At 35.6% G+C, this 22,278-nt stretch overlaps 1 protein-coding gene across 2 annotated transcripts in view; it reads right to left on the bottom strand.

Moving 5' to 3' along the window:
• Window positions 1–2,671: 2,671 nt before the first annotated feature.
• The window catches only part of MINPP1 (multiple inositol-polyphosphate phosphatase 1), a 49,669-nt gene continuing 30,062 nt past the window's right edge, over window positions 2,672–22,278 (bottom strand). For both annotated transcript variants that reach the window (XM_008518433.2, XM_008518434.2), the window contains one exon: window positions 2,672–4,064. In XM_008518433.2, the coding sequence (XP_008516655.2) occupies window positions 3,668–4,064 (397 nt within the window). In that variant the 3' untranslated portion in view covers window positions 2,672–3,667. The remainder of the gene's footprint in view (window positions 4,065–22,278) is intronic.

Here is a 22,278-nt window from a genome sequence, read left to right on the forward strand (position 1 = left end):
GAAAAGCACTAACTCATCTCACCAAGACTAGTCTCCTCACTCTCTCAGGAAGGCACGGAAAGAGAAAAAAACTGTAAGGAAAAGAAACTAACGGTCTCTCAAAGGAAGAGCAACTATGGCTAGAGCAAAATTAGTGTTCTTCTTATCTCCAGTTAAGAACACTTCTTATCAATTAAATGGAATTTTCTCATCTGTAGGTATCCAAAGATATACTTCACCAGTATATATTTATATAATTTACATTAAAACTGGATTTTTTTTCCAGAATGACAATATTTGTTGAAAACCTTTCCGAAAGCACCCAAATTGTTAAAGTTCTGTCAAAAAGTAATCAGAACCAAGGTTGGTAGGATGGACTCTAATGAAAAAAGCAGACAGAATCTACAGATTTTCATCCCAACTTAATTTTGCATATTAGCTATTTCAGAAATAATGTAAAATAAATATTCTAATGAAACTTTCTCATTATACTAGGAGGATTACTCAGTTTGGAGAGCTATCATTAAAAGAACAAATATTTGTTCTTCCAGTACAACAAACAAAAGTGTGAACATGAACCGCTTGGGTCTAAATAATGGTTTAAAATCTAGGAATAGTACATGGAAGACGTTGAATTATTTCTGAAGTTGCAGAAATAATAAAATTAAGAAATCTTCTATCTTAAAATGTATTACTTCAGTAATGATAACGTAGTTAAAGTTTTAAAAGTTAACCTCCCAAGTTGCCAGGTATAAAGCTCAAACTACGTATCTTTTTACTGGAAGAACACAACATCTTTCCTCTTGCTGTAGAATTTTCTCAAAAATACTACTACACACACACGTCACTAAAAAAATAGCTCAATAGATGGGTGTGAAGGTGCTCAAGAGTGGATTGAGCTGCAGGTGAGTGGAAGCAAATGCCTGAGAGCAAAAGAATGGTTAGGATAGAACTGAGTGATCTGTGAAATGAGTTCAGGAGAAGAGCTAGATACAGGCAAAGTATATGGTAATGCAAATATTTATTTTCAGCTTACATTTGGTAGAAGACAGTCCGAATTCCAAGGATCATTAATGAACTACACGGAATAGCATCTTGGAGAATATTCCAAAAATTTACACTTATCTATTCTGGTTTGGTTGTGTGTAACTCAAATACTTAAGCATGCATCAGTTCTGCAGTTTACAAAAGGAAAGCACTCAAGTAAAGATATCATAAAAGTTGACTATGCCTAGAAAAAATGAAGCTCCTTTTTCTTTACAGGTTGAGTTTTGCTTTCAGTGTTAAAATTAAGATAAAAATTATACACAAAAACAGTATCAAATGAATGATTAAGTGTTTGAGAGCAGAAACTTCAAAATGATAACATGACTATAAAAAACAGTACAATGCACTGCACACATCAAGTTGCAGATTAGACAGAAAAATGGCTAATGTTCATAGGCTATTTATTAATCAACCAAAATGTTAGAAGCAATAGTGATTAAATTTTGGCTTAACTGAGTAATCTGGTCACCTACTATGAATGAACTCTTGTTAGCCAAAGATTATTTTTTGATGTTCAACTTTTTATATATTCTATTCCTATAAAGACCTTTAGTTTTTCATCATGAGATTCTTCAATTTTTGGCATTTCCTAAATAAGAATAATAGCACCAAAATAATATCACAACCTCTGTAACATTAACAAAAATGGACCACACTTGTCTTCCAGCCTGAAATATTTTACATACCAAAGACTACAAAGATGACTATATCGTTCTATTTAACAATGAAATTAAAGAATTCCTATAAAACTTTCATAGTCTATTAAAAGCTTATGAATCAAAAATTATTTAATGTGTCATACACCAAGTAAATTTGTTTCAAGGTCTTTTAAGATAACTTCTTGAAAGAAATAGGTTCATTCAAATTTATATGCTCATAGACTGAGTCTAGTGTTTGTACATAAAAAGTACTCAATAGGTATTAATGAATTCACGGTAGTAATTTGAGACAAATGATCAGGACCAGAAAAAGTCTTGAAAAACAAATGCAGCCGTTAAAATAAATCATTCAAAAATGATATGCACAGTATAAGTCTTTTTATAGAAAATTTTAAAATTCCCACAACACTACTACAAGTTTCCAGAGTCAAGCATGCAATGGAATGGAGAATACTGAATTTTATGCTGGTGGTTACCTCTAGGCAGGGAGTGAGGGCAATAGCATCAGGGAGGCATACGAAAGTCCCCAACTGTTCTTATTTGGATCCAAACTCAATGTTACAATGTTAATTTTGATAAAACAGAATGATGGGCATGAATGCTCATTATATTATTCTCTTCTTGTCTGCTTATTTACAAATTAAAAAAAGATAATACCAGACCTTGGCAGGAACAATCAGCAGTGTATTGATGCATCAGCAGTATTTACCAGCTCATCATCTATTTTATAAACATCATTCATTTGAAGATCAATGATCTATGCATCTTCTTTTATAATTTCACTATATAAATTATGATCCTTCTTATTTAGATTTTTAATAAAACAGATTTCCATTTTTCTTTACGAAGAGAAAATTTATTTGAGGAAATGTCTATTAGAAGAAAATTGCCTTATATTGACTGATTTAGTCAAAGCTGCTTGAAATTCAAACTTTTTACCGTCAATTAATGATTGCCTATTAACACAGAAAGCAGAAAAGACCTGGTAAAGTCACAAGAATTCTGTTTATTATTATAGCAAATACTTTCACGGCATTTGACAGAACTCAGAACTATTTCTTCGAAATGGGTTCATATCTGTGAAACTAAGCCAGCCAGGATGAAGACTTTATTTTTTTTTTTTTTAAAAAAAGAGAAAAGAAATTAAACAACCAAAAGATACATTTCACAAAAGCAAAATATAAAAATAAAAGCAAAGTGAGACAATGGAAAAAATTGCTCAGCAATGGATTTAAGAAACTTTAATTCTATCCATCTGACTTGTTGCTAATGGTCCTCTGTCTTCCATAAAACAGGTATGATAATAACTAAAGAATGGCCTTGCAAGACTCACTAGGAGGTTAAAAGGAATTATTGAAAAAGTGTTCAAATACTTTATAAATACTATTAACAAAAATATTTATTTTATTAGACTTTTTGTCTTCCTTCAGTGAAGGTGTCCTTTTAAATCAGACTGTTTCTTAACATTGTTTCCAATTCTCAACTAGAGAGATGTTAGCTTTCTTCCAAAGTGATACTCCTAGTCCATCACAACATTTCTGATTAAAAAAGACAAAACTAGAACCGTGCTACCTGAGGAGAACAGAACTGCCGCACACCTGGTCTTCCTAGACTCAGTTCCGTCAGGTATGGATCGGCCAACTCACATGCTATTTTGTTACTCTAGCATTTTCAAGTATCATTTTGAAATCATATTCTATCTCAGTGTGAGATTTCTTAGATAAATAGGGGGAATACAATTTCTGTAAACATTTGCAGTGCCAGCTATTTCTTTGAAAAGATTTTTTTCCCCTCAAGCGAGCTGCTCCAGTGAAGAATCTTTTTTTATACATCCATGTCCAGACTCAAAAAGAAAGAACATTTTTCTGTGAAAAGACAGAAATACCCAAATAATGTGATAACGAGGGACTGCCCACCTATTCCAAGCATAGGAATAATCACTCCCTATAGATTCTAGATGAATTAAAAATGTTCTCCAGTTATTACAGCTCATCAGATGTGTTGTTCACCTTTGGTAATTCACATTCTTTACTGGTATGACAATTCTGAAGGATGTCCTTATAGTGGTTCTTCAGATCCTCATACAAAGAAACAGTTTCTTGTGAGTGAGCCAATGGTAACACCTTTTCATTCAATAACATCTGCACTTGGAATTCTTCTTTAGGATTCTTAGCATTTTTACAATGGTAAAGCACAAATATTAGGTTCGAGGCATAGGGTACAATGTGACCGCTTCGGAACTTCCGATGCATTTGTTCCTTATAATTGTAAGCTGTTAGGGGCTCCTTGTCTTTGAAGTAGCCCATGAGAGAAAGCAGTGGAAGAAGTGTCTCTGCATGACCAAACTGAAGGATGACTGGGGAGGAAACTGGCTGAGACCTTAAAAGAGAAATGGAGAAAAGATATGTATATATACTCATATCATAGCACACAATATCCACACTTAGAAGTAGAATACAACTTTCTAATCTTTTTTTAACTTTACATACATAACTCAACAACACGGTTGAAATTCTGTGTGGCAGAGAACTGAACTTTTTATACTAAAAGTTAAGTTCCAAACATCAAGATCACTGTAGAATTGCAAATCCTTCTAAAACAATGTCCATACACATTATTCTTTAAGTTTAAAAAGAGAGTAGAGTCTTTACTTGCAGATTAAGGAACTTGAAGCAGATATGTATTTCAAAACTGTACTGCTTTTCTATGAATGAAACTGAGCAAACTGGCTCCTAGTAAATATTGATTACTCCATGGAGCTCTTCTGATTGAACTTCCAATGTTATTTTACCTATATCTAGGGAATAAGGACAAGCGATATTCAGTAAATTTCTTGGTTAAAACCAAGTCTGAACAATGAATGCTAATTCATGTAATCCTTCAATGTTTTAGAAGACCTGATTTGGGCACCAAATTCGGAATAGAACCACAAAAGGGGAGAGATGCAAACTGTTCTGGCTGATACACTGTGTCTGTGGTTGGGAGTGGAGTTTATACACTGCCAGAAACACAACAGCTTTCAACACCAAGAGCTAAGTCTCCTCCTCCTTTTTTTTTTTTCTTTCAAGTTTTCTATGATTGTTTTTCCGGTAAAGACTTTTTTTTTAATATAAGCAGCAGCAAATGAATGCTTGGCCTTTTCCCAACTTTTATAGAAGGAATATGCCTATTGTTCTTAAATATAATTTGTAAACCTATTCAAACACAATTAACCATCTGACTTCTTGCTGCCACCCACACATTAGGTTACAAAGTTGGAGCATCTGGATTTTCTGGGAGGACAGGAGCATTTGCAGGAGTTTTTGAACCTTCCTTATTCCCCACGTAAAAGCAGATGAAGAAAACAGACGGCAGATCCAAAACTCAAGTGAAAAATTTACAACATAACTATGTGGAAAAGCATTCTTCATGAATCACCAATAGCCTCAAGACCTGCATATTATCAGTATCAGTATGGAAGAAAACATAAGGAAGCCACAAAGCACGTGAGAAATTTGGAAAAAGGAGAATCCCAAGCAGCCATCAGGTATTCACTGGAAAGTGCTGTGGGCCAATTTGAGATAGCAGCTGAAAGTGGAAAAGGCTTAGCCCATTCTAATATTTGGTGAGTGCCATGAAGGACTTCTACTAGGCTTCTCCTGGGGCTGGAGAAATCTAGCCCCTGTGAACTCTCCAAACAGCCTCTCCAAGGCTCCATTCCTCGACAAATGCCACACTAGGAAGAAACTGCTGGGAGTGGTGTCAAGATTGAGCAGGAAAGGGACAGCAGAGACAAAGGAAAGAGTAGGTCCAGATAAAAGCAGGGGGAAGGGACCTGAGCTAGAAAATCTCAGAAAGCAACCCACCATATCTCTGAACAGTACACACACACACACACACACACACACACACACAAACCAGAAAAGGGAGTTTTATGAGGTTAGAAAAGCAATCTGACATGAGCTTTCTCCTAAATCTTCAGGGAAAATAAATTCACATTAAAATGAGCAACAGAAAAGTAAATAAGAGAATAAAGAGCAGAAAAAATCACTATAGAAAACAAAAGTATACTAGAAATACATATTCAAAAAATACACAGAAACTGTAACATACCATTTCACAATTATCCACTATATTCTCTAAAAGGTGTGAAATTTTAAAACTATTCATCCAGAGGTGATTGTAAGCCTCTCTTCTTAACAGGTATACTTTAAGAATGTCATCTAAAGTACCTTAAGTCAAAGTTACAAAGCAGTACCATTCAGACCAAAGCTAAAGTTGATTTGACCTGCATAAATATTTTTAAATTTTGCATTATTTGTCAGTATTTAAAAATTGGGAGGTTTCAGATCCTTAAAAATCCAGATTTTTGGCTCCTCTTAAAAACCTAAAAGATCTGGCAACATATATTCCCATAAAGCAATAATCAACTGAACAGGAATAAGGGTTACCTTACCATCCAGAGAGAACATACACCTGTTGCACAGGACATATATCACTCCATATTGTCTAACATAGGATGGATTCATTCATTTGTTAGTTGCCTGGCCCCTTTATGCATCTGAGTATATGCAAGTCAAAGCTAATCCCACTGCCATAATGTAAATATAACAGAATTTAAAAGTGATACAAGTTAAAAAAAAGCAAGTAATGCAAAAATACTGGTTTACATTTTAAGCCCTCTAGCCAGTAACTTCAAAGCCAGGAACAACCCAAGACTCAATGCTCCCGAAGTGAGAAAGGATAGCAGCAATACCCTCATTGTCTCAAGGAAAGACTTTACCTGTCAGTAACTTCTCCTCCCCACTGAAGAACTCCAATAAACTGGGCACAAGATATAATACAAAATATTCTAGTTGCAACATGCAATTAACATAAACATTATTAATGAACAATTTTACATTCTTTTCTTCTACCAAGTCTTCAAAATGCGGTGTGTACTGTACATTTATAGCACGTGTCAATTCAGACAAGCCTCATTTTCAAGTGCTGAATAACCAACCACATGCGGCTGGTGGCTATTGTGTCAGACAGCATAGGATAGACAGTAGTGTGGACAGCCTTACATACTTGGATTCAAAAAGTGAATCAAATAAAGAGAAAATACAAGAAAAGATACAAGACAAATAACAAACACACATATGAAAAAAATGTGTGCTGGAGGAAGGAAAGAGATCAACAGGGCTATGTACAAATGATAAGAGTTCAAAGTCCTATTGATTAGAACCAAGCTACAGAAGAGATTAAATCTAGCTTGTGATTCAAATTTAAGTTTTAAACATAAAGGTTCCTTAGGTTTATATAAAAAGCAATAAACTCCATTTTCTCTTTTGACTGCCTTACTGTCAGCCACATGTTAAAATCAGCTTTTTTTGAAAAGAAAGTTGAGGAAAATTGTGCTTTAAAAAAGCTTTTGGGAGTTTTATTGAAAATCAAATAAGTTTATACATTAGATTCACAAAGGAAGCCATATCAACAAAAATAAATGACTGTCTTCCGCCATTTGATGTATCTAAATTAAAAGTAAATTATTTTAGAATCCCAGGCAATTCTCAATAGGAAAGAAAAATGCAATTTTTAAATAAATGCCTTGAGGATTATCTTTTTATAGAGACCAATCTCTATTACAGAAGCTCACAACACACAAAAAACAATATTTTTAAAGGTCTGATTAAATGCACCAATATAATAATAATAACTTAAGACAAGGATAACTACAGATCATAGGGTCAAAACTAAGTAGCTTGCAACTTCAGAAGCAGCAGCTAGCTGATACTGCTTGTACTCATACAAAACAGACCCTAGACAAAATGGCTGAGCCCAATTTTCCAAAACGTAATAAAGAAGAGACTTTCCAAAGATCCGTTTGTTTATTTTGTTCAGATGTAAGATCCTAGCATGCCTGCCAAGTGCCAAGTACCACATTAGTTTCTTTTCTAAGAAGGGGAGGAAAGACGAGAAAGAGGGAGAAGAAAGGCAGTAAGATTAAAGAACAAAAATACAAATAAAACATGTGTCTAGCTCTTGTAGATGAGCATTTGCCTAAGAGTTAGGGGAACCTGGAGAAGGAGAGCAAATCCTTTTGGCTAGGAAAGAACTGGATGTGCTTTGCCGAGGAGGTGGTGTTTGAGCTGCCTCATGGATACCTTCTTAGTAAGTCTTATAATAGAAATGCTGCCTGGTGTGGCCTTAGTAAAGTGTAGCAGCTGGTTTACCCTATGACGTAGATAGTATCATCTTACGATCTCTTTTTTACAGATGAAGAAACTGAGGTTAACTTACTTGCCTAAGCTATCTTTGAAACACCAATTAAAATGCCATCCATTAAATTCATGGAAGTAGTTTAAAGTAAAAGATTAACCTAAATCCTTTCAAAAAAATATTAACCACCCTCACCCTGATTTATAAGTTTGATTTTTCAAAATTGTTTTCTTAAAGCAGGGCACACCTGAAATTATTCAAAAATAACTTTATAGCTTGAACTTAAATTCAGGCCTAACATAAATCAAGTTTCATGAATACAATCTACACACAAAAAAATACACTTGGAAAAATCTTAATACTTTCTTGCATAGGAAAACATTCGTATATTTGGACTGGAGCAAATAATTTAAGTCACCTAAGTTTTAATTTAGTCACCTAAGTTTACTTTCAAACCACTGCTGATTTAAAATCATTTCAAATCAAATTAGTTTTTATTTGGGGGAAGAAACATGGCATTTCAACATCCTAGCTGAGGAAAACTACATGGTTAGTGTGTGGTAACAAGGCTCCTGGCATACTAATTTGAATTGACCAATGTAAAAATACTCTTTAGCAACGTGCACTTTCATGAAAGCACATGTTAAATCCTACACGGTAAGAAAATGGATGGTCTCTTAAACAAGGCATCAATTCTCCAAGAATGTATAAAAGGCAAAGACCACATTTCCCAGGTTTTTAATTTGAAATAAATATGCAATAGAGGATGAACAAAGACAGAGAGACAAGAAATCTTGCTTTAGGGACATACTCCATGACTGCTTCCTAAAATTAGAGACACCATGTCTCTATGTAATTATGGAGACCATGTTTTCCCAGTAACTCTAAGGGACTAGTTGCATTATACTTTCCACATTGAATTCAGTTTGTGAGTCATACAGAGTGTATGCACTTACATTTTATTGTAGCATGGAAGAAAGGGAAGTCAACAAATGACAATTTTTAGTTTCACAGAATAGTATCTAGGCCAAAAGGGTTTCAACTCCAATCAGTAAGTAGTAGCTATCTGGAACACTTTATTGAAAAGGATTCTGAGGTTGTATCCAGACATAATGTCATCTACTTCATACTTCCTACCGCTTTCTTCTCCATACATGAACATCTTCTCTTTGCCAAGCAATCTCCCCATCTTTTTTTATGATTTTTTTTGTGTGTGTCTGAGGAAGATGGGCCCTGAGCTAACATCTGTTGCCAATCTTCTTCTTTTTGCTTAAGGCAGATTGTTGCTGAGCTAACATCTGTGCCAATCTACCTCTATTTTATGTGGGATGCTGCCAGAGCATGGCCTGAAGAGTGGTGCTAGGTCCGGGCCCAGGATCTGAATCTGTGAACCCCAGGCTGCTAAAGCAGAGCGTGCAAACTTAACCACTACGCCACCAGGCCAGCCTCCCCAACCAATCTCCCCATCTTTATCTCTCATTTCCCAGATTGAACTAAAATCACATTGCCCATTTCTGAGGCATCTGATTAAAAAACACAGGAATAGAAGATGCTTCAAGTTTGTATTATGATGGTGCATGATTTTTTGCTTTCTGACAGTGATATCACTACTGGTCAAGTGTATTATAAAACAACACAAATATATACATAACATATAATCACCTGAAACAAATGATCACTTTAAGGACCATGGGTAAATCATTCCTAAATGTATGTGCACAAATCATTACTGGGCATAGAAGAAGATACTTAATTGCTTTGGTTTCTGTCTTTTAAAAAACGTCAAGAAAGCAGACTATTAAGAATTTGGCTTAGGGAAATTTTATCTCACAGGGTAAGAGCTTATAAAATAGAAAAGAATGTCTCATAAAATTTTATAAAATATGCTATCAACATGAACCTAAAATTAAACCCTTTTAAAGTGGCCTAAAAATTCTTTTTAAGCCACTTCCACGTTTTATACGACATTTAAAACCTTTCTTTTTGTTTTTGCATTTCAAAAGAAAGATTAGAGCTCACTAAATGTTTAGGTTGGGTTTTAAGGGTAAGAAGCAGAATTTAGCACACTCAAATAAGTTACAAGATCTAAGAAAGTGTTAAGTATTTTTTGCATTAACTCAAAAGTATTTCATTAAACAATAGCTCAGAAAACAATCACTTGTCTCAAACATAACTGTTTTTCTTCACTATTAGGAATTCAACTTAGTAATCATTAATGGTTCACGTCTTAAAACTAGAATAAATATAATACAGCAATGTCCTTCAAGTCTTCCTAAGAAAGTAGAAGTAAAAAATCTGACTCATAATTGAGGCATAAAATTCAAAAGAACTTAGTCAATAATTTTTCAGCCATTTCAAACTATATAGTTCAAATCAGGTGTCCGCTTACAGCTAAGAATGTCAGAATGCTTTTCTTATAAACAATGACTAAGCAATATGTAAACTGATTTCTACTTTACTGTTTGAAATTCAACTGCCAAATGTCCAACTCTGAGTGTAGAAGAACAACTAGAACTTCTAGCTTCCAGTCTGTAAGGAGCTTAGAGGTCACCACCCTAGCAACAAAGAGCTGAAGGAACTGAAAACTCAACAACTCTTCTTAGATGCGTCAGAGGAGTGAGGTCACAGGGCAAACTGCTGCCCCCCAAACTGCAGAGACAGAAAGGTGGACACAAAGAACCACAATTTATAGAAGCAGAAACCTCCATGAGAACCAGTATCAGGGAAGGATAACCTAAACTGTAATCGACAAATTGACAGAGGCTCAGTGTGGACAAGTTTGAGAGTTAAAAACTTCAGGGGGACCCAGTTGCAAGGAGGCACCCACACTGTGAGTTTTACCTCCAGAAACCATTTGGAAACACAGCAGAGCTTTCCTGTTCTTCTTAACAAGGACTACCCTCAGGAGAAATTATTTTACCAGAGCCTAACTTGCTGGGGTTTTATCACAGCCTAACCTACCTGGGAGAAGGGAAATACCCAACTCTAGCCCCTCTAACCATCCTGTGCCAGGTAAGGAGGGGAAAAAACCTAAGAGGCAAAGCTGAAGTTCACAGCCTGGGACACTGTCTCATCAAAAGGCTGAGACCTAACACAGCACTATAGAATGCTTCCCCTCCCCCACACCTTACCACTACATTACTAAAGGCCTATTTACCATAGTTCCTTTTACCCAGGACATTATATCTACCTTCAACAAAAAAATTACAAGGCATACTATAAGGCAAAAAAAAACACTGTTTAAGGAGACTGAATAAGCATCAGAACCAGAGTCAGATATGGCAAATCTCTTGGAATTATCAGGCCAGAAATTTTTTAAAACTATGATTAACATGCTAAGGGCTTTAATGGAAAAAAAAGCAGGTAACATGCAAGATAGATGGATAATGTAAGTAAAGAGAGAAATTTTAAGAAAAAATCAAAAAGAAATACTAGAAATCAAAAACATGGTACAGAAATAAGTAATGTCTTTGTAAAACTAGCCATGGCTGAGGAACGAATCTCTGAGCTTGGTCGTATAATAGAAACTTCTAAAACTGAAAAGCACAGATAAAAAAGACTGAAAAAAGTATAAAAGAATATCCAAGAACTGTGGGACAATGACAAAAGATTTACATTAACATATCTGCAATGAGAATACCATAGGAGAAGAAAAACAGGAACAGATGCAATATTTAAAGCAATAACAACTGAGAATTTCCCCAAATTAATGTTAGGTCCCAAACCAGAGACCCAAGAAGCTCAGAGAATGCTGAGCAGCATAAATTTCAAAAATATCATGTTCAAACTTCAAAAAATGAAAGACAAAAAAAAAAATTCTTGAAAGAAGCCAGAGGAAAAAAGCACCTTACCTATAGAGGTACAAAGATAAGAATGAAATCTGACTTCTCCTCAGAAGCTATGCAAGCAAGAAGATAGTGGAGTGAAATATTTATGTGTTGAGAGAAAAAATCCACCCACCTATAATTTTGTACCCTCCAAAATTATTCTTCAGAAGTGACAGAGAAATAAAGTCTTTCTCACACAAAAACTGAAAGAGCTTGTTGCCAGTGGACGTGCCTTGCAAGAAATGTCAAAAGTTCTTCAGAGAGAAGGAAAATGATACGGGTCAAAAACTCAGATCTACATAAAGAAAGGAAGAACACCAGAAATAAACAAGTGAAGGTAAAATAAAAACATTTATATTTTTTCATTCTTAATTGATCTAATAGATAAGAGTTCATTAAAAATAATAAGAGCAATAATGTATTTGATTAGTATGCTTAGATATATATTTTATATATATACACACACACTTATGTGTGCTTACGTATAAGTAAAATGAACGACAGCAATGATACAAAGGATAGGAAGGAGGAATTAAGAATATTTTGTTATTATAAGGTATTTGCACTACCCATGAAGTGGATAGTGTTATTTGAAAGTGGACTTGGACTTGCAAACTCTGGGGCAACCACTAAAAGAAAAAAAGAAAAGAAAAGAAGCACAACTGATATGCTAAGAAAGGAGAGGAAATGGAATCATATAAAATGCTCAATTAAAACCTCAAAAGGTGTAGAAAGTATCAAAGATAAAAACAGAAACAAAGAACAAGGGCAACAAATAGATCAGAATGACGAATATGGTACATATTAACCCAGCTATATGAATAATCACTCTCAATGTCAATGGTCAAAATATACCAATTAAAAGAGAGACTGTCAGAGTGGATCAAAAAACAAGACCCTACTACATGTTGTCTACAAGAAATCCACTTTAAATATAGACATATACAGATTAAAAGTAAAGTAACGGAGAAAGATACAACATGCTAATTAACACTAAGCAAAAGAAAGTGGGAGTAGCTGTATAAACGTCAGACAGAGCCAAGTCCAGAGCAAGGAAAGTTATCAGGGATAAAGACATACTGATAAAAAGGTCAATATTCCAAGAAGATATAACATTCCTTAATGTGCATGTGCCTAACAACAGAGTGCAAAATGCATGAGGCAAAAACTGACAGAACTACAAGGAGAAACAGATAAACCTATTATTATAGTTGAAGACTTTAATACTCCTCTACCAGAAATGGAAAGATCCAGGAGGCAGAAAATCTTTAAGGACACAGTTAAACTCAACAATGCCATCAATCAACTGGATATAAGTGACATCTATAAACTACATCTAACAACACCAGATTACACATTCTTCTCAAGCTCACAAGGAATACTCACCAATACCACATTCTGTGAAATAAACACATCTTAAAAAATTTAAAAGAATAGAAATCATACTATGTCTGCTCAAGAGAACTAAACTAGGCCATAATGGAATTAGACTAGAAATCAATAACAAAAAGAACTGGAAAATCCCAAAATATGTAGAGAATAAACAACACATATCTAAATAATACACTGGTCAAAAAAGAAATCTCAAGAGAAATTTTAAAATATTTTGAACTGAATGAAAATGAAAACACAATTTATCAAAAATTTGTGGGATGCAGAGAAAGCAAAGCTTATAGGAAAACTTATAACATTTAATGTATATATTAGATAAGGAGAAAGATCCGTAATCAATCATCTAAGCTTCCATTTTAGGAAAGCAGAAAAAAAGAAGAGCATATCAAATCCAAAGTAAGCAGAAGAAAATGATAAAAATTAGAGCAGAAATCAATGAAATTTAAAACAGGAAAACAATAGAGAAAATCAACAAAATCAAAAGCTGGTTCTCCGAAAAGATTGATAAAATCAATAACCCTCTAGCCAGGCTAACTAAGAAAAAAAGAGAGAAGGCACAAATTACTAACATCAGAAATGAAACAAGAGACGTAACTACAGAGCCCATGGGCATTAAAACTCTACACCCACAAATTTGATAACCTAGATGAAATGGACTAACTCCTTGAAAGACACAATCTGTCAAAACTCATACAAGAAGAAATAAATGATATGAATAGGCCTTTATCTATTAAAGAAGTTGAGTCAAATATTTAATAACCTTCCAAAATAGAAACCACCAGGCCCAGTTGGGTTCACTGGTGAATTCTACCACACATTTAAGGAAAAAGTTCTACCAATTTCTACAAACTCTTTGAGAAAATAGAAGCAAAGGGACTCCTCCTAATTCTATGAGACCAGCTTTACAATGACAACACCAAATACCGACAACAAGAATTTTCATTCATTGCTGGTGAGAATGCAAAATGATACAGCCACTGTGGAAGTCAGTTTGGCAGTTTCTTACAAAACTAAACATACTCTTACATATGATCGAGCAATTGCGCTCCTTGGTATTTACTCAAATGAATTAAAAACTTATGTCCACACAAAAACCTGAATGCAAATGTTTGTAATGGTTTTATTCATAATTGTCAAAACTTGGAAGCAATCAAGATATCCTCTAGTAGGTGAATGGGTTAATAAACTATGGTATATCCAGATGACAGAATATTATTCAGTGCTAAAAAGAAATGAGCTATCAAGCCATGAAAAGACAGGGAGGAAATTTAAACGCCTATTACAAAGTAAAAGAAGCTAATCTGAAAAGGCTACATATCGTATGATTCCAACTATATGACATTCTGGAAAAGGCAAAACAATGGAGACAGTAAAAAGATCAGTGGTTGCCAAGGGTTAGAGGGGAGCAGGGATGAACAAGCAAAGCACAGAGGATTTTTAGGGCAGTGAAACTGTTCTGAATGATACTACAATAGTGGATACACATCATTATACATTTGCCCAAACCCCGAGGATGTACAATACCAAGAGTGAATGCTAATGTACACTATGGACATTGGTGATAATGATGTGTCAATGTAGGGTCATCAATTATAACAAATGTACCACCATGGTGTGGGATGTCAACAGTAAGGGAGGTTGTGGGGGTAGGGGAGTGCCAGGGAATTTATGGGAACTCTCCGTACTTTTTGCTCAATTTTGCTGTGAACCTAAAACTGCTCTAAAAAATTAAGTTTATTAACTTAAAACAACACAACAAACTACTGCCTTGGGAATATCTGTGACCAAAAGGAGCATATTTTCCTTCAAAGAGTTAACATAATCCCTCTTAAACAGCTGCTCATGCTTATAATTGTTTGCCTTTTTATAAGATTTACTCACATTTCAATTTTCTTTCACAAAGGTAAGTGACATAAGTGTCAAATGGAAAAACATATTACGTTTCTACTCTAAATTATATCCAAACACCAAAAACGGGGACTTTGATACCTTGAATTAGTGAAGGCTAAAAAGTGGTGGAGTTCCTGTGTGTGCACACATACAATAGGGTGTTTTGGTTTGTTTTTATAACTCTAAAGACATCAAAGCAAACACACAAGACTATTTATTTACGGTCCAATTTTCATTAGAAGCCATTAAAGGCATGTGCCAGGTTTCTGAAAGTAAATCAGTCATTTCTGTGAAGTGAGTTGGTTCTATTTCAGGACATGCTACTCTTTGCTCTGTCTCATAATAGAGAGTACATCTTAGAAGTGTTCTAAACCATCTGCTAGGAAGTGATTTAGTACAGGCCCTTTCAAAGCTATTTGAAAGAATCAAATCCCCACTTCTCCTTAAATACACAGCCAAGTCCCAAGGCTGGCATGAGAACTTTTCTGGGTTTCATTCCCAAGCTTCTTCAAAGCAAAGATGATCTATCTTTAAGCCCAAAATACTAGCAACAGCAAAAGGGTAGGAGTGCATGTATATGTCTGAATGAGAAAGTAAAAGAGTATGTGTGTATGTGGTGGAAGGAGAACAAGAGAGAACATAATGTATGGGAGGACAAAAGGGGAAAGAATGTGAAAAAAATCACTTCTCTCTTTACTCAATTCCTAATATGAGGCCACTGCACAGAATTTTGTCAGAAGATTGCTGAGAACATAAAGATTGCTACGTTCCATTCCATCTATAGTCCCGTATAGCTTTGTCAGGACCATTCAATAAACAGAGTTGTGAAGTTCAGGACACCATAAAAGAAAGGATCAAGTTTTTATCTTTAACAAAAGAAAGCAGTCTTTTGGCAGGAAGACGTAAATATTTTTTAAAGGAGGAACTGCCAAGGCAACCAGTAATAAGGCATATTCAATACCCACTGCATCTGTAGTTTTTACATTTTGGGAACATAAAACCATTTGAGGATCTGACTAAAGGAATAAGGACTTCATCCCAGAGAAAAGCATATACCCATAAAAACTTGAATACGAATTTGAGAGTTCAGACTGTCTACATCCCCAAAATCTGTGCTATATATTATATTACAATCTGACATCCTGAGGAATGGTACACCTACAATTCTCTCCCTCATTGGTTTATATCACCTACAATACATGTATTCCAGAGAAGTCTAAAATTTTATCCTAATGAGTCCTATATTTAAAGTGTCTAAGTAGACTAATTAAATTTACATAACATCAAATTAAGAATAATTCAGATGTTCTATAATTTGCTTTGAACTTTCCTATTTTTCTAGAACCTTTGTGTTTTCTGTATTCTGATTGCATATTATGATCCCTCAATAAACAGAGACTTCTATTAGTCACATTTCTCAAATTAGCTTATATCCTCCACTTGTAACAACTATTCTTTCCCTAGAACTCTTAGCAGAATAGTCTCCCAAAGACCAAGGAATACAAAGGCATGGAATAGGACACATTTAACTCTGCTCACTCTCTCTAATAAAAATGCACCAAACCTGGGATATCACATTTTCTGAGAAGTGACAAAATCACTTTAAAAGTGGTATATATTAGGGGCTGGCCCCATGGCCGAGTGGTTAAGTCTACATGCTCCACTGTGACAGCCCAGCGTTTTGCTGGTTTGGACCGTGGGTATGGACATGGCACTGCTTGTCAGGCCACGTTGAGGTGGTGTCCCACATGACACAACTAGAAGGACGTGCAACTAAGACATACAACTATGTACCAGGGGGGTCTGGGGAGATAAAGCAGAAAAAGAAAAAAAGTGGTATATTTTAGCTTTAAAAAATAAAAAAGAGGAGTCACATCAGCAACACGGCAGAGTGAGCTGTTCCCTTTGTCTCTCCCCCTCTCATTACAATTAAAGGACATTCACTGACCAACAGAGGATACCCACACAGCACAACAGGATGCCTGAGACCCACTCAGCTATACATCTGAAGGTGGATGGACTAGATCCCTGGGAAGCAGTGGAGATAGCTGAGTGCACCATCTCTGTCCCTGGCAGCAGCAAGCCAGGTCACGGGTCTCCACAAAGCAGCCGGCGTGACTCTAAGAGGAGGAGGGGATAGCCCAGCCTGCATGCAAACACTATCCCAGCCTGTGGGAATGTCCACTGTGCCACGGCAGCCCTGCCAGTGGCAATACTCCCCACCAAGTAACCGCAGCTTGGCCCACACAAAGGAGTCCACTCACCAAGCACAGTGGCCGTCATGACTGTAACAGGAGGCAGTGGCAGCCCTGCACACATACAAATGCTATCCTGGCCTACAGGAATGCCCACCATGGTGAGGCAGCCCCACCAAGTGGCCCTGGCTCATTCTCTGCAAAGGAGCCCCACTCAAAAAGCACAGTGGACAACGAAACCATAGGAGAAGGCAGTGGCAGTCCAGCATGCGTGTGAATGCTATCCCAGGCCTGTGGTAGCACCCGCAGTGCTGCAGCAACCCCGCCAGTGGGAAGGCCCTCCATTGAGTGGCCACGGCTCAGCCCCTGTGAAGATGCCCCACCCACCAAGCACAGTGGCACAGTGCCAATCTGCACTTGAGCAAGCCATCTGCTGAGCACAGAGGCCCCGCTCCCATGAGAGTGACCCGCCGAGCATCTGTAGCCACCTCAGGCAAATGCAGAGCAGCTGTACACACACAACATCCAGCAGATGGGGTGGGATCAGAAAACACACCTCCTGTGCCAGCCCCTCAGTGGTGAGCAGGTGGAATCTGTGACCTGATACTACCACAGATGCACTGGCAAAGGATCAGTTCATCAAACATCATGAGAAACTACAGTAACACTTCAGAGCAGAAGGAAAATGACAAGTCTCCAGAAACCAATCCTGAAGTCACAGAAATTTACAATGTAAATGACAGAGAATTCAAAATAGTTGTCATAAAAAAACTCAACGTTTATAAGAAAACTCAAAAAGATAGTTCATTGAACTCAGGAATAAAATTAATGAGCAGAAAGAACACTTCACCAAAGAGATTGAAATGCTTAAAAAAACCTAAACAGAAATTCTGGATATGAAGAACACAAGTAATGAGATAAAAAATCATCTAGAATCTTTAAAAAGTAGAGCTGACATTATGAAGGACAAATTAGTGATTTAGAGGATACAAATAGAGAAATGCTTCAGGAAGAGAAGGAAAAAAAAAATTAAGATTTTTTTTTTAAATGACATAACACTTATGAATATATATGCACCTAACAAAGGAGCACCAAAGTATATAAAGCAACTATTAACAGACTTAAAATGGAGAAACTGACAGAAACACAACAACAGCAAAGGACCTCAACACTCCACTTACATCACTGAATAGATCAGACAGAAAGTCAACAAGGAAATGGTGGCCTTAAATGAAACACTAGACCAGATGGACTTTTGGATATATAGAGAACACTCCATCCAAAAGCAGTAGCACACACATTCTTCTTAAGTGCACATGGAACATTCTCAAAGATACATCATATGTTGGGAAACAAGGCAAGCCTCAATAAATTTAAGATTTAAATCCTATCAAGCATCTTTTGTGACCACAATGCTATCAAACTAGAAATTAACTACAAGAAAAAGGCTGGGAAACTCACAAATATATGGAGACATGCTGCCAAACAAACATGCTACTGAACAACCACTGGATCAGGGGAAGAAATCAAAGGAGAAAGTAAAAAATATCTAGAGACAAATTAAAATGAAAACACAACATACCAATTCTTATGGGATGCAGCAAAAGTAGCATTAAGAGGGAAATTCATAGCAATACAGGCCTACCTCAACAAACAAGAAAAATCTCAAATAAGCAATCTTAAACTACACCTAATAGAACTAGAAACAGAAGAACAAAGCCCCAAATCAGTAAAGGGAAGGAAATAATGAAAATTAGAGCAGAAATAAATGAAAGTGAAACAAAAAAATCAGTAGAAAGGATCAATGAAACTAAGAGTTGGTTAACTTAAAATAAAACTGAGAAAGCCTTAGTTAGACTCAGTAAGAAGAAAGAGAGAAGGCTCAAATAAATAAAATTAAAAATGAAAAGAGGAGAAATTACAACAGATACCACAAAAATACAAAGGATTATAAGAGAATAATGTGAAAAAGTATATGCCAACAAATTGGACAACCTGGAAGAAATGGATACATTCTTAGGCTCACAATAAATGGATAAATTCTTAGACTCAACCTCCCAAAACTGAATCAAGGAGAAATGGAGAATCTGAATAGACCAATCACAAGTAAAGAGATTGAAACAGTAATCAAAAACCTCCCAAAAAACAAAAGTCAAGGACTAGATGGCTTCTCTGGAGAATTCTACCAAACATTCAAAGAAGACTTACTACCCATCCTTCTCAAACTATTCTAAAAAATTGAAGAAGATGGAATGCTTCCTAACTCATTCAATGAGGCCAACACAACCCTGACACCAGAGCCAGACAAGGGCAACACAAAGAAGGAAAATCACAGGCCAATATCACTGATGAACACAGATGCAAAAATGCTCAACAAAATATTGGCAAATTGAATACAGCAATACATTAAAAGGATCATACACCATGATTGGGTAGGATTTATACCAGGGATACAAGGATGCTTCAACACCCACAAATCAATCAACATGATACACCACAATAACAAAATGAGGAAAAATGACATGAACATCTCAATAGATGAAGAGAAAGCAACTGACAAGATTCAACATCTATTTATGATAAAAACTCTCAATCAAATGGGTTAGAAGGAAAGTACCTCAAAATAATAAAGGTCATATATGACAAACCCACAGCCAACATCATACTCAGTGGGGAAAAACTGAAAGCCACCTCTCTGAGAATGGGAACAAAGGTGCCCCAATGCCCATTCTTGCCAGAGTACTGAAGGTTCTGGCCAGAACAATTAAGCAAGAAAAAGAAATAAAAGCTATCCAAATTGGAAAGGAAGAAGTAAAACTCTGTTTGTGGACGACATTATTCTATACGTAGAAAGCCCTAAAGAATCTACCAGAAAACTATTAGAAATAACAAGTACAGCGAAGTTGTATGGTACAAAATCAACTTACAAAAATCGCTTACACTTCTATACACTAACAACGAACTAGCAGAAAGAGAAGTCAAGAATACAATTCCATTTACAATCACAGCAAAAAGAATAAAATATCTTGGAATAAACTTAACTAAACAAGTGAAAGACCTATAAACTGAAAACTATATGACATTATTGAAAGAAATTGAAGACCTAAAGAAATGGAAAGATATTCCATGCTCATGGATTGGAAGAATAAACATAGTTAAAATGTACATATTACCTAAAGCAATCTAGATTCAATGCAATCTCAATCAGAATCTCAATAACATTCTTCACAAAAATAGAACAAAGAATCCTCAAATTTATACGGAACAACAAAAAACCCCAAATAGCCAAACCAATCTTGAGAAAAGAGAACAAAGCTCGAGGCATCACAATCCCCAACTTCAAAATATACTACAAAGCTACAGTAATCAAAACAGCATGGTACTAGCACAGGAACAAACACACAGATCAATGGAACAGAATTGAAAGCCCAGAAGTAAAACTGCACATCTATGGAGAGCTAATCTTTGACAAAGGAGCCAAGAACAGACAATGGAGAAAGGAAAGTCTCTTCAATAAATGGTATTGGGAAAACTGGACAGCCACATGCAAACAACTGAAAGTAGACCATTATCTTACCCCATACACAAAAACGAAATTAAAATAGATTGAAGATTTGAATGCAAGACCTGGAACTATAAAACTCCTAGAAGAAAATATAGGGAGTACCCTCTTCGACACTGGTCTTAGTAGCATCTTTCTGAATACCATGTCTACTCAGGCAAGGAAAACAAAAGAAAAAATAAACAAATGGGACTACATTAGACTAAAAAGCTTCTGCACAGCAAAGGAAATCATGAAGAAAACAAAAAGACAACCCAACTGGGAGAAAACATTTGCATATCACATATCTGACATGGGTTAATTTCAAAAATAGATAAAGAACTCATACAACTCAACAACAAAAAAAACAAACAACCCAATCAAAAAATAGGCAGAGGATATGATCAGACATTTTTCCAAAGAAGATATACAGATTGCCAAGAGGCACATGAAAAGATGTTCAACTTCACTAATTATTAGGGAAATACAAATCAAAATTACAATGAGATACCACCTTACACCTGTCAGAACGGCAATAATTAACAAGACAAAAAGTAACAAATGTTGGAGAGGATATGGAGAAAAGGGAATCCTCAGAAACTGATGGTGGGAATGCAAACTGGTGCAGCCACTATGGAAAACAGTATGGAGATTTTGCCAAAAATTCAAAATAGAAATACCATATGAGCCAGCTATCTCACTACTGAGTATTTATCCAAAGAATTTGAATTCAACAATTCAAAGAGATCTATGCACCCCTATGTTCACTGCGGCATTATTTCCAACAGCAAAGACGTGGAAGCAACCCATGTGCCCATCAACTGATGAATGGATAACTAAGATGTGGTATATATACACAATGGAATACTATTCAGGAATAAAAAAGACAAAATCGTCCCATTTGCAACAACATGGATGGACCCTGATGGTATGATCTAAGTTAAGCAAAATAAGCCAGACAGAGAAAGACAAACATCACATGATTTCACTCATATGTGGAAGATAAACAAATACTTGGATAAAGAGAACAGATTAGTGGTTACCAGAACGGAACGCGGTTTGGGGGTTGGCAAAAGGGGTACAGATGTATGGTGACGGATAAAAGTTAGACTATTGGTGGTCTATACAGAAAGTGATAAATAATAATGTACACCTGAAATTACACAACTTTATAAATAATTTAAAAAATTAAAAAGCACCTAGAAAATGTAAATTATTAATACCAATATAAGAAAACAAATGAATAATCTATACAAATAAATATATATGTATATATACACACAGCTGGAATCACGTTTTAGGTTTAGATCTGGTCAAGTCCTCTCATTTTAGAAATCAGGAAAAGACAAGTAGCAAGATAAGAATGCAGCTCTCCAAATTTCAGCCGTCTTTTACTTACGTAAGGTGATAAGGCGACTTTATTAAATGTTCAACTAAAATTAAAATTTAATTTCAAGTCTAAAATTATGTTGTAAAATGAGTATTCATGAATATGTGTGTTCAAACTAAGTAAAACACCCCAAAAAAGTACTTAAAGTCTTTCAAAAAGCTCAACCAGAAAAACAACT

Source organism: Equus przewalskii, chromosome 1 (assembly GCF_037783145.1).
Source record: "Equus przewalskii isolate Varuska chromosome 1, EquPr2, whole genome shotgun sequence".
In the NCBI taxonomy this organism is placed as follows: domain Eukaryota; kingdom Metazoa; phylum Chordata; class Mammalia; order Perissodactyla; family Equidae; genus Equus; species Equus przewalskii.